The 15,437-nt window shown below is 42.9% G+C and overlaps 1 protein-coding gene across 5 annotated transcripts in view; it reads left to right on the forward strand.

Annotated features, from left to right (window-relative positions):
* ndrg4 (NDRG family member 4) overlaps positions 1 to 15,437 on the forward strand; it is a 54,467-nt gene that overhangs the window by 27,248 nt on the left and 11,782 nt on the right. For 3 of the 5 annotated variants that reach the window (XM_084059140.1, XM_084059141.1, XM_084059142.1), the window contains 6 exons: positions 9,426 to 9,531; positions 12,899 to 13,019; positions 13,258 to 13,320; positions 13,848 to 13,908; positions 15,003 to 15,089; positions 15,191 to 15,247. In XM_084059140.1, coding sequence (XP_083915266.1) covers positions 9,426 to 9,531; positions 12,899 to 13,019; positions 13,258 to 13,320; positions 13,848 to 13,908; positions 15,003 to 15,089; positions 15,191 to 15,247 — 495 coding nt within the window. Of the gene's footprint in view, positions 1 to 6,467; positions 6,602 to 9,425; positions 9,532 to 12,898; positions 13,020 to 13,257; positions 13,321 to 13,847; positions 13,909 to 15,002; positions 15,090 to 15,190; positions 15,248 to 15,437 lie in introns of those variants that run through there. The other 2 variants (XM_084059143.1, XM_084059144.1) reach the window with 1 other exon arrangement.

The following is a 15,437-nucleotide window of genomic DNA, read 5'->3' on the forward strand; positions in this document are numbered from 1 at the left end:
AGACTCTGCCTGACAGTCTATTTCAGTAACATCCTTGCTGAATGCTAGAGACAGGCGCTAGGTGCATAGTCTCACAAAAACACCTCTGCTCTTCACTTGTGTCTGACACTTTTGCTCCCAACATAGCTCTCTGCCTCCTCCTTCCATATCACTTATGCCAGCTGGCTTGCTGTGCTGTATGTATAATGAGATTCTATCGCATAAATGCAGGTGTACGCACAGACCTACATTATACAGTACTTGTACAAGCACAAGAACACGTACTGTATGTGCCCGAGCAAACATTACATATAATCAGAAGCTTCACACACTGTGTTCTTCACACAGTTGCTTGAATGCTGACAAGCTCATGCATGCAAATATTTCTGTAGTTCTTACATACAGGGTCCGTGTCCGTGTGTGTGTGTGTGTGTGTGTGTGTGTGTGTGTGTGTGCGTGCGTGCGTGCGTGCGTGCGTGCGTGTGTGTGTGTGTGTGTGTGTGACTGTGACTGTGTTTGTGCGTGTGTTTGTGCGTGTGCATGTGTGTGTGTGTGTGTGTGTGTGTGTGTGTGTGTGTGTGTGTTTGAACTGAAACAGTTCAATTACATTGCACTGACTTTGACTTAGTCAAACCTTACTACTGATGATGATGATAGGACTACTGTGGTGTGTATTCAAAAGTATGTGTAAATAAATTACACCACATTGATGTAGTAATTAGAGAAAAACAATATGAAATTTAAACCCTACAAGCACAATGTTTTAGCATAAGTTACTAAAATAATTACTTTAAGTAATTAATTCAGGAATAAATCTGAGAATTAACTAAAACCAAAACAGCATCCATAAATATTGACAGCAAATCTTTTAAAGCTGCAGTAGGCAACTCAACTCAGAAATCAGCAAAATAAATCCAGTTTTCTTGATCCGAGACCAAATCAATACCATGTAAAATTGTAGGTGAGACCGAGACGAGACAGTTCTCCAATACTCCAGTACTAACAAAGACAGAGCTTTTCACAGATGCAAAAATAAAACCTTGTTGGGAATTGCCTTTCATGGAAGGCAGCATCGACTTTTCAAAGTGATATGCATGTTATCTCAAAATGATATTAATAATTTGGTCTGCACTTTTATGCAGTATTTGCATATTATGCAGTGAATTGTGGTATCTGCATAAAGGGATACTAGGCAGGATCAGAGATCTGTGTGAGTACACACACTCCCCTCCCCTCTCTGACAGGTATCAGAGTGATTGCTGTCTTTGATACATTCATTGATTAGAGAGAGCACTAACGAGTTTGACACTTTTATGGCCCAATAAATCAACTCAGTGCCCAACCCCTTTGATGAAGTTCAAAGGGATTAATTAAGAACTCCGGCCGAGCCCCCCCTCTCCCCCCACAGACTTTTCAGTCTCTGCAAGGGATGAATATAAACCGTGGTGGAATGTCAACATAAACAGTGGAACAAAACCAAAATACAGCCAGAGGGATGTGTCTTTCTGCAGGAAAACACGGCAGCATAATTATATAGTGGCTGATAGAGGGAAAACATGCTAAATAAGTGTATATATATATTATTATTTTTTTAATTTAGACTCAAAGTTACCTAGTCTGCCTTTAACCCATCCTAAGCATCAGGAGCAGTGGGCAGCTACCGGGGCAGCACCCAGGGGCTAAATGTCTTGCTCAGGGACACATAGACGGGCCGGGACATGAACTGGGGACGTTCTATTTCCCAGGCGGCCTCTCTACACACTCAGCTACAGCCATCCGTATCTCAAAATGTTTTGATTATGAGAAAGTGTTGGTGTGAGAGAGAGAGAGGAATTGTGGGAAGCAGGCAGGTATATGTGTGAAGACAGTGCATAACCACTTTTAACCTGGCGCCTCTCTTTCGGGCATGTCATTATAGGCCAATATTGAAAAAAATAAGATGAACGTTGTTGTTTTTTTGCACAAATGGCACATCTACAAGCTCACAACATGTCGCATTGCGAGGCATTGTGAGCTTGTAGAACCAGCTGCCGCTAAATGGGGCTTGAGTTGTTAACAAACGAGCATATAAGTGTGACAAAAAATGGAGGTGGTAAGATCGATGTTGAGATAGAAAGATGAAGAAATGAAGAGAGACAATGTCTGTTTAAACATGACAACCAACGCTGGGGGCCAGTGGGTATGTGGTTAAATCTCTCATGTAGGAACAAGCCACATAATCAGGGAGAGAGAGAGAGAAAGCAGATAGGGGCGTGTTAAGTTGAGTCAGCATGCTAAAGCTTTCTGTCAACAGGAAATTGGGATAGAGGGAGACAGAAAAGAGGGGATAGAGAAAGTGGAGATGTGGTGGAGGGCAGGACAAAGGCTGCACTACTGACAAAACTAGAGAGCAGAGCAGAGAGAGAGCCTCTGTGTGTGCGTGTGTGTGTGTGTGTGTGTGTGTGTGTGTGTGTGTGTGTGTGTGTGTGTGTGTGTGTGTGTGTGTGTGTGTGTGTGTGTGTGTGTGTGTGTGTGCGTGCGTGCGTGCGTGCGTGCGTGCGTGCGTGCGTGCGTGCGTGCGTGCGTGCGTGCGTGCGTGCGTGCGTGCGTGCGTGCGTGCGTGCGTGCGTGCGTGCGTGCGTGCGTGCGTGCGTGCGTGCGTGCGTGCGTGCGTGCGTGCGTGCGTGCGTGCTGGTGGGTGTGTGTGAGCGCATGTGTGTGATTGGGGCGGCAGTGGCTCAGGGGTAGAGTGGCCGGATAGAGTGAACTGGAAACTGCAAGGTTCCCAGTTCGATCCCGGGCTGGGGGGCTCCCCCAGATTTAGCGTCGAAGTGTCCTTGAGCAAGACGCTGAACCCCTAATTGCTCCCAATAGCAGGTTGGTGCCTTGCATGGTTTCCTCCGCCATCGGTGTATGAATGTGTGTGTGAATGGGTGAATGTAATGCACAATCTACTGTATCTACTGTTATATAAATTTACCATAATCATTGTAGTCAGCAGGACGACCAGTCTGAAGCCATTACATTCCTCGGCAGGGTTACATGGCGCCTTTCCGACATGTCACCTTTCCGACGTTAACGAACCCTATACCTAACCCTAACCCTAACCGGACGCGGAAGCTACTAGTCGGAGTGGCGAGATGTCGGAATGGAAGGCGGTTACCCCTCGGCAGCCTCATGTACATTTCTGGCACTTGAAATTAAACTAAATTTTGCAGAACCATAGACAGAATGTTGTGTTATAATGAAAATGGAAAAACATCAAAAGCACGAAAGAACCGTGCATTTGTTATTTTGATGATTGTAGTGGCGGAGAGTGCTGTCTAACACGTTGGCCCAAAATTTCACATAGACCAATTAATTGTTTACTAACATTGAGACTGGATGCGCAGGTGATTGTTTCACGCAATCAATTTCCAACCTGTTGTTTCGGGGTGCGCTAGTTTCAGCACACCCCAACCCCCTCTTGTGTGTTGGCTAGTGTGGCACGTCCTGGCGAGACCTGATAGAATGGGTTTCATTTAGCGCATACTGGTTGCACGCATACTGGTTCTTATCAGTGTGACGTCGTCTGTTAAGGGGTCTATTGGTGTTCAATTGGGTTGAAGTTTGGTGACTGAGAAGGCAGAAGGGCCATAGCTATGATTCACATCATTTTCATATTCATCAAGACAGTTACCCTCGATCGTGCCTGTGGATGAGAGCAGTGTCATCCTGGAAGAGAACACTCACACCAAAATAGAAATGTTTCAGGATAAATTACTTTAAGGATGATTACTTTGTCTTGATTTGCAGTGACATTTAATTTACAATTGAGGTATTTAGCAGATGCTCTTATCCATAGCGAAAGAGTAGCCTTGGCAAAACTATCATAGATGTATTTTATCGAGTCTGACTTTTACTTTCGTATCTATGCAAATGTCAAAATCGATAAAATACATGATAGTCTTGATCCAAGGTAATCTTGATCTTGATCTTGAGTAAATGGCATGAAACCTAGTCAAGAAACGGTTAATAATAAGTAGAATGCAAAGAAAACAATGTAGTGATTCAAAGGATACCAGGAAAACCGGATACCTTCCCTCTAGGGCTGGGTTCTGGGGGCTTGGGAATGAGCTGAGTTTTTTTGGGCTAAGCGTGCATGCGTAAAAAACATCCTGGCGTAAACACTACTGCGCCAAAAAAAATGTACACCCCAATGTAGCAGCAGCTAGCTAGGAACCAAAAAAACTTCAAACTGACACAGAGGCAGTTATTATTATTATTTTTTTAACCCTTTTTTTCACCCGCCAATTATCTAAGTGATCCTGGGCGCTACACTCTCCCCGCCGGTCTAGGGAGCCCAGAGCCGAGCTCATGCCTCCTTCAATGCATGCGGGCCAACTGACCTTCTTATCACCTGACAGGGGGGAGTTTCCCCGGTAGGACGTAGCGCGTGGAAGGAACACGTTATTCCAACCAGTTCATTGTCTCCGCCAGGCCGAAAGGTATGGCGAGAGAGTATGTTTTACCCTCCGTCCGTGTGTCCGTGTGTCCGTGTGTCCGTGTGTCCGTTGTGACTGTTGGCCCGGTCGCTGCGAAACTGTGCACACACACTCCCTGGATGCCAATTCAGAACCTCTGCCTCAAATTTTTCACATGGGCCTGTTATAGCGCCACCTGGAGGCCGATTTGTGCAAACCCATTTTTTTACATTACTCATACAGATTTTATCCAAACGTCATGCAAATCGGTACACAGTATCTCTATAGTCATGTGATCAACACTGATCTGTCCGATTTCCCATATTCCATCCTCATTGGCTAAGGTTTGCTTCCAAAGTTTGCAGGATTGGTCCGTTTTGAACAAAATGCCTCAAATCAGGAACACAGCTTGCGATTTCCGTGAAATTTCACACGCACATTCCCACTAGGCCAAGGAAGAAATGCCACCCTTTTTCACATTGGCCTGTTATAGCGCCACCAGCAGGTCTAATTTAGCAAAACACATTTTTGTAACAAAATGCCTCAAATCATGAATGCAGTGTCCGATTGAAGAATAAATGGCACCCTTTTCACATTGGCCTATTATAGCGCCACCAGGAGGCCACAATATCGTACCTGACCTGGCGGAGACCTGTGCTCCGAGGAGCACTTTCTCTAGTTTCCCTTCCATCAGGCTGTCATGGGGGAGGTGGTATAGCGACCAAGATTACTACATGTTTTTGTGAGGGTATTACCTACCCTAGGACAGTGGTTCTCAAACTTTTTCGTGCCAAGGACCCCCAAATAGACACTTATTAGCCCGCGGACCCCCATTTGAAAAGATAAGCCAGGGACCCCATAATAGAAGATTTTTTACAGCTCTCCAGCAGTGATTTTCAACCATTTTAATTTCAATGACCCTCAGTTTGACATGCATTAGGCTACGGACCCCCATTTAATGGCATGTATGTCTCTGGGACCCCAATTCATATTGTAAAATCAATGTTAATGTAACTCTGAGAGTGTACAAATGGAACCAAATCCATTTGGTTCCATTTGTACACTCTCAGAGTTACAGACCCATAAGGGTGCATTTGGCCCCTGTCCATCATTTAGCTGGGGACCCCCTGGAAACCCCCCAAGTACCCCTGGGGGTCCTCGGACCCCACTTTGAGAACCAATGCCCTAGGAGACACGGGGAGAACATGCAAACTCCACACAGAGAGGCCCTTTTGCCAACCCCACCTAGGGGGTTGCTTAGGGGGTTGCCAACGGTTAGCGGTGTGCTATCGCTTTTGCCAACCCCACAGAGGCAGCTATAAGGTCCAGCTCGCTCTGATGCCTTTGTATGGTACATACTGTACAACCTTGAAAACTAGGCTTTCATCACTCTGCTCAAAATAGTTGACCAGCAGTTGTCCTTCAGTTGGCCCGAACTTCAATTTGTGAACAGCAACTGTTTAGTTTTCATCAAATAGGGGGATAACAAGGTCAGTCATATAAAGAAAGATGACAGAGATCGATAGTTAGATACAACTCAATCTGGGAACCCCTACGGTAAAAAAATAAGAAAAAAATGAATCTGTCTTGAGAGATTAGATCCAATTTAGAAGTAGAGTGATGGTGCTGAAGAGAGAGCAAGACGTGAGCATTACGCAGCAAAATCCTCAATGGTAATTTATTTATTTGTACATAGAGTGTACAAATTTAACCAAATAGACCGTTATGGGTCCATTTGGTTACATTTGTACATTCTCTGAGCTAAATTAACACTGAGGATGTTGCTGTGTAGAGGATGACAATTGACACGGGAGCCAACCAATCGAGCAACAGGAAGACAGCACTCCCAACCAATGATCCGTGGTCTGCCCCGCCCCCATCTCTAATAGGCCTATAAAGTATTGCAGGGGGGCGGGGGGGGGGGGGGGCAGCAGCATACTGTGAGGAGCTGAGAGGCAGTGCAGCAGTAGCATAGATAGAGGACAGGCAAAGACAAGCAGCATCTATCCATCCTCCAGTAGCCAGCAGCCAGGACCTATACTAGTCCCTTGAAACAGGAGAGGTCTGGATACACGTCTGTCTGCCTGTCTCACTGCCAGCTGCAATCTCCTCTTCCTTCTCCTCTTCATTCTCTAAGAGAGAACGTTTACTGAGGCATCATGCCAGAGTGCTGGGATGGGGTGAGTGACAGAAAAGAGTGTGTGAGGGGGGGGGTACATGTCATGTGTGTGTGTGTGTGTGTGTGTGTGTGTGTGTGTGTGTGTGTGTGTGTGTGTGTGTGTGTGTGTGTGTCCGTGCGTGAGCGTGTGCGCCTGTATACAGCACAGTATGTGTGTATGTATGTTTATGTTATGTGCCTGTGTGTGTCTGTCAAACATATTTACAAGGTATGTTTCCTGTACTGAGCTATATTGCTGTGTAGAGACTTGTTCAGGATATTGACTCTGAAAGTCAAAGTATTAAATGAATAAATATAAATATTAAACAAAGTAAAACAGAAATGAAGCAAAGCAAAATTATTCTGGTTATGGAATAATCTGTATTATGCTTCATGTTATTGATTTTGTATTGTGTATTCTTTTTGTGTTTGTGAATACTACAGCTGCTGTTGTTGCATGCTATGTCTGTTGAATCAGGGGTCACGACTTTGGCCCACTGACACACATTTGACACACTAACACAGACAGATGCTGCACCATGCGCTGGTGCACTTGCCTCTGCAGACTGTGTTTGCATGACAGAGTGCTGTATAGGTGTGTGTGCGCAAGCGTGTGTGCATGTATACTGTGTGTGTGCGTGTGCGTGTGCGTGTGCGTGTGCGTGCGTGTGTGTGTGTGTGTGTGTGCGTGTGTGTGTGTGTGTGTGTGTGTGTGTGTGTGTGTGTGTGGAAATTATTCTGCAGATTTATTCACCTCAGCATCCTTCGGAGGAAGGGGGAAGGGTCTGCAACCGTGTCTGTGTGCTAGCATGCACGTACTTGTGGGTTTACGTGTGTTCACACAGGAGTGTTAGTGTATTAGGACAAGAAGATAGGATGTAAAGGAAAGGGCTATTTAAACTGTGTGTTTAGCACAATTATTATGCTGTTTTGTTGTTCCCGCAAAGAGGATTCATATTCATTAATGATTTAAAAATATATATTTAAAAAAAACGTAAAACGTAAAACGTAAAAGAAGACACAATCACAAGCTAGGGGGATTTCAATTGTATTTGCACCATTACATATGTCTTTACCTTCAGATCCTCTCAAGGTCATCACTATTGCTCCTACACACAAAAAAGGATCTTTCAGCTTCTATGTAAATTAATAATGTTTCTTTAGACATGAATATACATGTGAATTGTATTGAAGTATACTATGAATACAGAAAACAAGCCTGATGCAGTCAGTGCTAAAATAGGAATGCTCTGTTTCAGAATTGAATGTCATTTGCTGAAAAAACAGAGATATAATATAGTGACAGCAGATGTTCTATTAACTGATTGAATCCATTAGATGTACAGTATCTGTTTATGGATAAATGCATTCCATGCATTTGACTGCACATACTGTATGAATGCTGTTTTCTTCATACTGAATGTGTATCATGGATAATTCTCAAAGACACTGCAGTGAGTGTAAAGGGGACAGTTACAGTAAAAGGAAATGTAATATGTCAGACCGCTGAAGGTATAACAATTACTGCTTTTCCTACTATGAACTGAGTAGCTGCAGTGAATTGCAGGGGAGGTGTGAATGACAAGTGCGGAAAAATGGACAATGACAGAGTAGAGAACACAGTTTTTGGGGTGTTTTTCCTGTTGTGGTTACGGTAACCACATTAACCCTGGAGCATGTCATTTTAGATTAAACAAAATTAAAAAAAATAATATTTTCCAAAATAGCAGATCTACAGCTTGTAAATTGGCTATTTTTTAAGTAAAGCCAAGTGTAAAATTGGTTTTAAGGATCCACTGCAGATGTGTTAGCAAGAATGTCTTAACAGCCTGGTTAGGGTTGGTATTGGCTACATTGGCAGTGCCAGGTTAATAGAGAGGCTTATCAGGGCACACTGATAAGTGTTTATTAACCACTTTCACCCTGGCAGCCCTATAATTTGGGCATGATTTCATTATATGCGAAACCTTACCCAAATAATCAACAATAATATAGAATAATAATCAAGAATAATCAATAATCACAATGTATCACTATAACTCACTGTTTCCCTATTTTTGAACATTTTGGAATAGGGCTTGAGTGGTAAACATTCTGGATTTTGCAGTGTAGTTTCACTGCAGCTTATTCCGTGTGTGTGTGTGTGTGTGTGTGTGTGTGTGTGTGTGTGTGTGTGTGTGTGTGTGTGTGTGTGTGTGTGTGTGTGTGTGTGTGTGTGTGTGTGTGTGTGTGTGTGTGTGTGTGTGTGTGTGTGTGTGTGTGTGTGTGTGTGTGTGTGTGTGTGTGCGCGCGCGCGTGCGTGCGTGTGTGTGCATAGTGTGTATACGGCTTACGAAAAACAATATCTCCAACCTCCATTTTGAGATTTGCTGTAAAAGACTTTAAAAAACTGTTGGTCACTGCGAGAGAGGTTGGAATTCTCTGCTATGTTTTCATATTGAGGCAATTTGTCTAAATACTTGATGGATTTCTAAATATTGCAAAAACATACTTTTATTCTTTTTGTTTTACTTGAAATCAAGTTTCATGATTTAACATGGTTTGTGAGTCTCATCCACAGGTATCATACAATAAAGTGTTATTAGAGATAATAATAACTGCATCAACACCCACCCAAAGGTTTTATTTTGTGCACATTTATCTCACATAATTATTACAAAATATGCATACATCCCTTTTGAATTGCTAATAATAAAATATGGCACCATGAATAAATGAGGGATGTACAACACTTGTACAGCAACCATGATGAAATATTTTTTCTAACTAAAATATAAATCAGGATTTAAGATTGCAAATGGACTTGAGTGTAGAGTGTGAGCATGAATCTGCTTTGCTGTTTTCAGGAACATGATATTGAGACCCCCTATGGGATGCTGCATGTGGTGATTCGGGGGGCACCCAAAGGGAACAGGCCTGCCATCCTCACCTACCATGATGTGGGCCTTAACCGTGAGTAAACAGGATATGTTTTGTGTGTGAGTGAGTGTGAGGGGGTATGCACTTATGTACTGTACGCGTGCTGACAGATGTATCAGGCCTTGTCAGTGAGGCAATTCTTCGCTTATCAGAGTTGATAATTGGTCTCCATACCACACAGCATGTCTTTCCGCCTTCATGCAGCGAAAGCACCGGCGCACACACATCCACATGCACGCACACACACACACACGCACATGCACACACACTTTCTCTGGTTATTACAGAAAATATTGCGAGTCAAAGGGGTTTCTTTGTTGCAGCATCACATACTTCCATGACAACTCTTATCACGCTGATAACTTCCAATGTCAGTTAACTACTGGAACCCTAGCATCCCTATTCTGAGGGGAACATTCACTGAAAATAGCAGATCTACAAGCTCACAACACGTTGCGTGGCGACAAGTTATGCGCTCGTAGATTGGCTATTTTCGGTAAAGATATTTAGTGTAGCCCATGTAGTATGGTAATATGGTAAACTAGTATCCCATGGGAATATTTCAGCATAAGTGATTATGGTGAAAACCTGCCGCTATTGTCACACAAAGACAATATCAAACATACCACTACGGCGTCAGTAACAGACCCTCTCAGAATTAAATGAACACTTGAGGATTTCACGTGTATAGTATTAGTGGCTGGTCATATGCCCCACTTTCCACAAGGCTGTGATACCGGATGAGTGGTCAATAATTCAATAAAGGAGGAGATAATATAATAATAGACAGAGAAGGAGAGAGAGAGAGAGAGAGAGAGAGAGAGAGAGAGAGAGAGAGAGAGAGAGAAAGAAAGAGAGAGAGAGAGAGACAGAGAGAGAGAGAGAGAGAGAGAGAGAGAGAGAGAGCGAAAGGACTTGTAGTGATCTAAAAAGGTGGCACAGAAATAGAAGTGGAGTAAAGAGCATGTGAGCAGAAAGTATCAAATGTAGGTCAACAAAACATCCCCATCATGCAGTGGGAGACGGGGCTGGGTCAGCAGCAATGCGGCGCCGGCGGGTGGGAGGAGATGGGAGGGGCCTGTACTGTGGCGCGACGTGCCAGAGACGACGTCTGCTGCTCCACTGTTCAGCTGTCTGCCTCTCTTGTATTGGACTGGCACAGTTGTTCTGAGCCACTGGCGTTCTACAGTATATCATTCCTGTGTATAATGTGTTATTAATAGCTTAATGTGACTTTCTATGATGATCTCCTAAAGAAAGTATTGTAAATACATTAAATCCATTTGATATTAGAACAGAAGATAGTCATCTACCTGTTCAGATTAAATTGCATTTTATTATAATATTGCCTTAAATGGAATAGAGTATAATAGAATAAAATGCAATACAATACAATGCAATCAATGCAATGCACTAAAATTATTATTATTGTTATTATTATAAATTAAAATAAAATAGCGGGATTTAGCTGCCTTTTGTCTTTGCCGCAGCAGCTGTTGGAGATCTGTATTCATAACCCACCACTGAGGCACTAGACTGCGATTTGTGATGATTCAAAGAAAGAAAGATGAAAGGGGGATGCAAAGATGATAAGCTTGTTCACAAAGGAGTGTTGATACTGAGGATTCAACGGTGCAGATTCACTTTTATAGTGAGTCTATAAACACAGACACTCTGGCCTACATCTACATTACCATCTGTTCCAGAGGATCAGAGGAGTGGGGGAGAGGAGAGCATATGGATAGAATAGGAGGAAAGAGCATGGCAGTGAAAGAGAGAGTGAGTGAGTGAGTGGTGAAAAAATGGAGAGGGAGGGAGAGAGAGAGAGAGAGACAGAGAGACAGACACCTGCTCAGTCGACACAAAACATTCAGTAAAACCACTGTGGCTAAGAGAGAATGAAAGACAGCGAAAGGACTTGTAGTGGTCTAAAAAGGTGGCACAGAAATAGAAGTGGAGTAAAGAGCATGTGAGCAGAAAGTTTCAAATGTAGGTGAGAGAGAGAGAGAGAGAGAGAGAGAGAGAGAGAGAGAGAGAGAGAAGTGGCGGGTCATAACCAGTGCCAGAAGATAGTGGAGGTGATTCAGAGTGTTATGACCCATTAGATGACAACGCGTGGGAGAAATGTTTGCCCTGGTTATACAGTATGTATGTGTATATGTATGCAATACATGCGCATACTGTACTGTGCCACATAATGCACGTGGCCCAAAACAACCCTGTGGCCAAATGAAGAGGTCACCTTCAGCCATTTTTATCTCAGCCCAGTTGTCGGGCTAATTGATCCATTGACAATAATACACATCATCAGAAAGTAGGTCAACTCACAGAGCTGGTGGGTGAAAGAGTGCAAAATGAAGAGTTGACATTTTTTTCCCATACTGTTCTGTATATCCAGTTCAGTTAAAACATTTTCTCACATTTACTGTACATACATTTTGTCTCCCAAGAACAACACTTGACAGATTTAGTGGGATTTGTATATAATATCAGAATATACAGTATATTAATGATAAATAATGTACAAGATAACATTTTCATCTGATGAAGGTCAAATGGGACCAAAATGTCATGTTTTTACCTCTTTGATTTGACTTTCCCTAAGAGAGTGTAGCACCTCATTCCCTCTAAAGAACACATTCTAAAGATAGGATGATCAAAAATGACATGAATTTACAAAAGAAACACGAAAAGTTAAACTATGGTCAAATATGCATCACACAATCTATTATTGTCACTGTCGGGCGGATATGTCCAAAACGGTTACTTTTCAGGAAAAGAACCTGTGTGCCAATGGATCCAATGTAGTTAGCATTTAGTCACAAGCTCCTCTTAAAACCTTTCATTGGTTAAATATTTATAAAACCCACAGACACACTTAACCACTTTCACTTTCAGAGCTTTTCCAAATCGCAAAGCGTTGTGACCTTGTGGAAGTGCTATTGTTAATGAATAAAAAAATATCAAAAGTTGAAATATAGAAATATGAGGTTTCCACCCGACAGCAACGATATCCAGTATATTTCTTGGTGGTTGATGAGGATGCGACATGCTGCATGCTGTTATCAGCAGAAAGAATCCGTCCTGTTTCCTGGCAGAGGATCAGATATGCAGATGGTCATCTTCAATGCTCTCTCTGGGCCTGCTGTATTATGTTTAATGGGATTATATATCTCTCTCTCCCTCCTGCTCACTCTGCTCTCTCCTTCCTCTCATCTCCCCTTTTTGTCTCTTATCCTCTCTCTTCCGTCGTAACTTCTAATCTCCTTTCATTTCTTCTCTCGTTTCCTGCTCACATCCTTCATTCACTTGCCCCTTCCCCTCCATCTTCTCATCGTCTCTTTCTTTTCCCCCATCTCCCTTCTTCTCCTCCACTGACTGACCTTCTCCATCGACACAGACAAGCTCTGCTTCAACAGCTTCTTCCACAATGAGGACATGCAGGAGATCACCAAGCACTTTGTGGTCTGCCACGTGGACGCCCCAGGACAGCAGGCTGGAGCGTCACAGTTACCACAGGGGTATGGGATCTCACACACGCACGCACGCACGCACGCACTAGACCGATGCAAGATTTTGGGGTCCGATCTATCCAGATTTGGGGAGTCCTAGCCCGTCGATTACTGACGTTTGACCAGTATTTCGTTAAAAAGTGCAAAATAATAAATACACACAATAATGACCAATATATCGGTCTGGCTCTAACACACACGCACACACTGTACAATGTAAAAGCATTGTGTTCATGTCTGTCCACAGGTATCAGTACCCCACCATGGACCAGCTGTCTGGGATGCTGCCCAGCGTGGTGCAGCACTTTGGGTGGGTGGATCTCTCACATCTTATCAAATGATCATGTTATCTGGGTGACCCCATGGCCCCATGGTAGGCCCAATGGTAGGCCTACAGTAGGATCTAATGCCTGACAGTTGTCATCAAACCTGTCGGGTTGATTGCTGGGTGGATTGTTTGCTGCATGTCATTTCGCATGTCATTTCGCTACTCTCTTTACCGGTTTCCTGTCTCTCTCTCAATACACTGACTATATCTTTATTTATTTTTTTCGTATTATCGTGTTACCATATATTATCGTGTTTGGTATTCACATGCTCAATCACACTCCATATTTAAACAAATAAAATGTTTTGTGATGGTCCAAAAGAACATTTTGTGTGCATGTGTGTATATAATGTAAACAATGTACATTTGAGTATGTAACTTTTAGTTCATAGTATACTCTACTATCTACTACTCTACTATCAAAATTCAAGCGGTGTCTCTTGCACTACCCTTCTTAAATTGTTTATTGTATTGAAAACAAATCAAACTGATGGGGCGATGTGTTTTAGATTCAAGAGCATCATTGGGATCGGAGTTGGTGCTGGAGCTTACATCCTGGCCAAGTTTGCTGTAAGTGACTAACTATCCTACTGAACCTTTCACAGCATGGCTGTAGGTCTGGGATTTATCCGCTCAACCTAGTGATGTTCACCAGCTTCCCAGATTTACAGATTGTAAACAGTCTAGCCCTGGATTAGTATAGATTAAGTGTACTGTTTGTGCTAGTAGTGGCTACAATCACTGGCTTTTGTCAAACTGCATGGATTGTGGATACAGGAATAGGCTTGAGATCTGTGTCAGGGAAGTGGGCTTTAACCCATTAGGACCTAGCCTGGATTAACCTCGCATCACCAGACTTTCCACCACGGAGGAAAGCCTGGTATTCGTTCTAAACTGAACCGTGTGATCCGGTTTAGAAATAAAGGGAAACAAATTGTGGTTCCGGTGGTTGGTTCCGATGGCGTTGCATTGTTTTTGTTCCCCACATAGCGATTCAATTAGTTTATTTTTGCTAGTCACGCTACGAGTTATGATAAAAGATGAACACACCAAACGATTATTATACTTAAAGAAACTAAACGATTACACCAATTTAAACCAATTTTAAACTAGGAGAATCATTTTGGAGGTGCACGGCACTGGCGGTTCCGGTCGGTGGTTCCGGCCGCCTGATGACGTAAAGTTATTTCCGCTCCGACCGGATCAGAAACCCAGAAAATGGATCCCAGGCTAAGCCTGGATCCAGACCATAGACCCCACTCACTCTCTCCACGCAGCTTCAGTCTGATAATCAGGCTAATTAAGACCGGGAAAGCCTTTACGTTGTTATACCTTTAAAACTGGGAAAGCATCTGTGTCATTTTAGATGTAGATGTTGATGTATATAGCAACAGGAATTCTTTAAAAAAAAATAATACAAAATTTAAGATTTTCTGAAAACTTTAGGTTAGGATTTAGAAGGCTTTTTTTAAAAACCTTAAGTCTAAATGGGTTAAACCCCCACTAGCTACAGGGGATTTGCTTGACTGGATGAAATAGTAAAGAAGTTCACACTATCCTGTGTGGTCTGCTATCTTCTCCACATCTGGACTCTAGCTTTCGGTTGAATGTTATCTGTTCTCTAAACAATCATTTAATATGTTCTACTATGCTCTCTCTGTCAGCTCATCTTCCCTGATCTTGTGGAGGGCTTGGTGCTGTTAAACATTGACCCCAATGGGAAAGGCTGGATCGACTGGGCTGCCGGCAAGGTAACTGTCAACTTCATTTAAAAGACTTGACAACGATATTGCATTGAATATAAACAACATTAATAATGATAATAATAATGATACATCTTTCTCCTCCTCAGCTGACTGGGCTGACCAGTGCTCTGCCCGATACCGTGCTGCCACACCTTTTCAGCACGGTAAACCCTTTTTAAGATATTTAGAGTTTTTTTTATGACCCAAAACCAAGCATTTATATGCATTCCTTATCGCATCATTCCTCAGTGCAACATTAGAAGAACGTATCAGATTGTATCTTACTATAAATGCACAGAATCTCTGTACGTCTAATGTTCATGTATTTCGAGAACCATCCAACCTCCAACCAAC

The sequence above is a fragment of the Gymnoscopelus microlampas genome (genome assembly GCF_963454915.1).
Source record: "Gymnoscopelus microlampas genome assembly, chromosome: 6".
Lineage (NCBI taxonomy): Eukaryota > Metazoa > Chordata > Actinopteri > Myctophiformes > Myctophidae > Gymnoscopelus > Gymnoscopelus microlampas.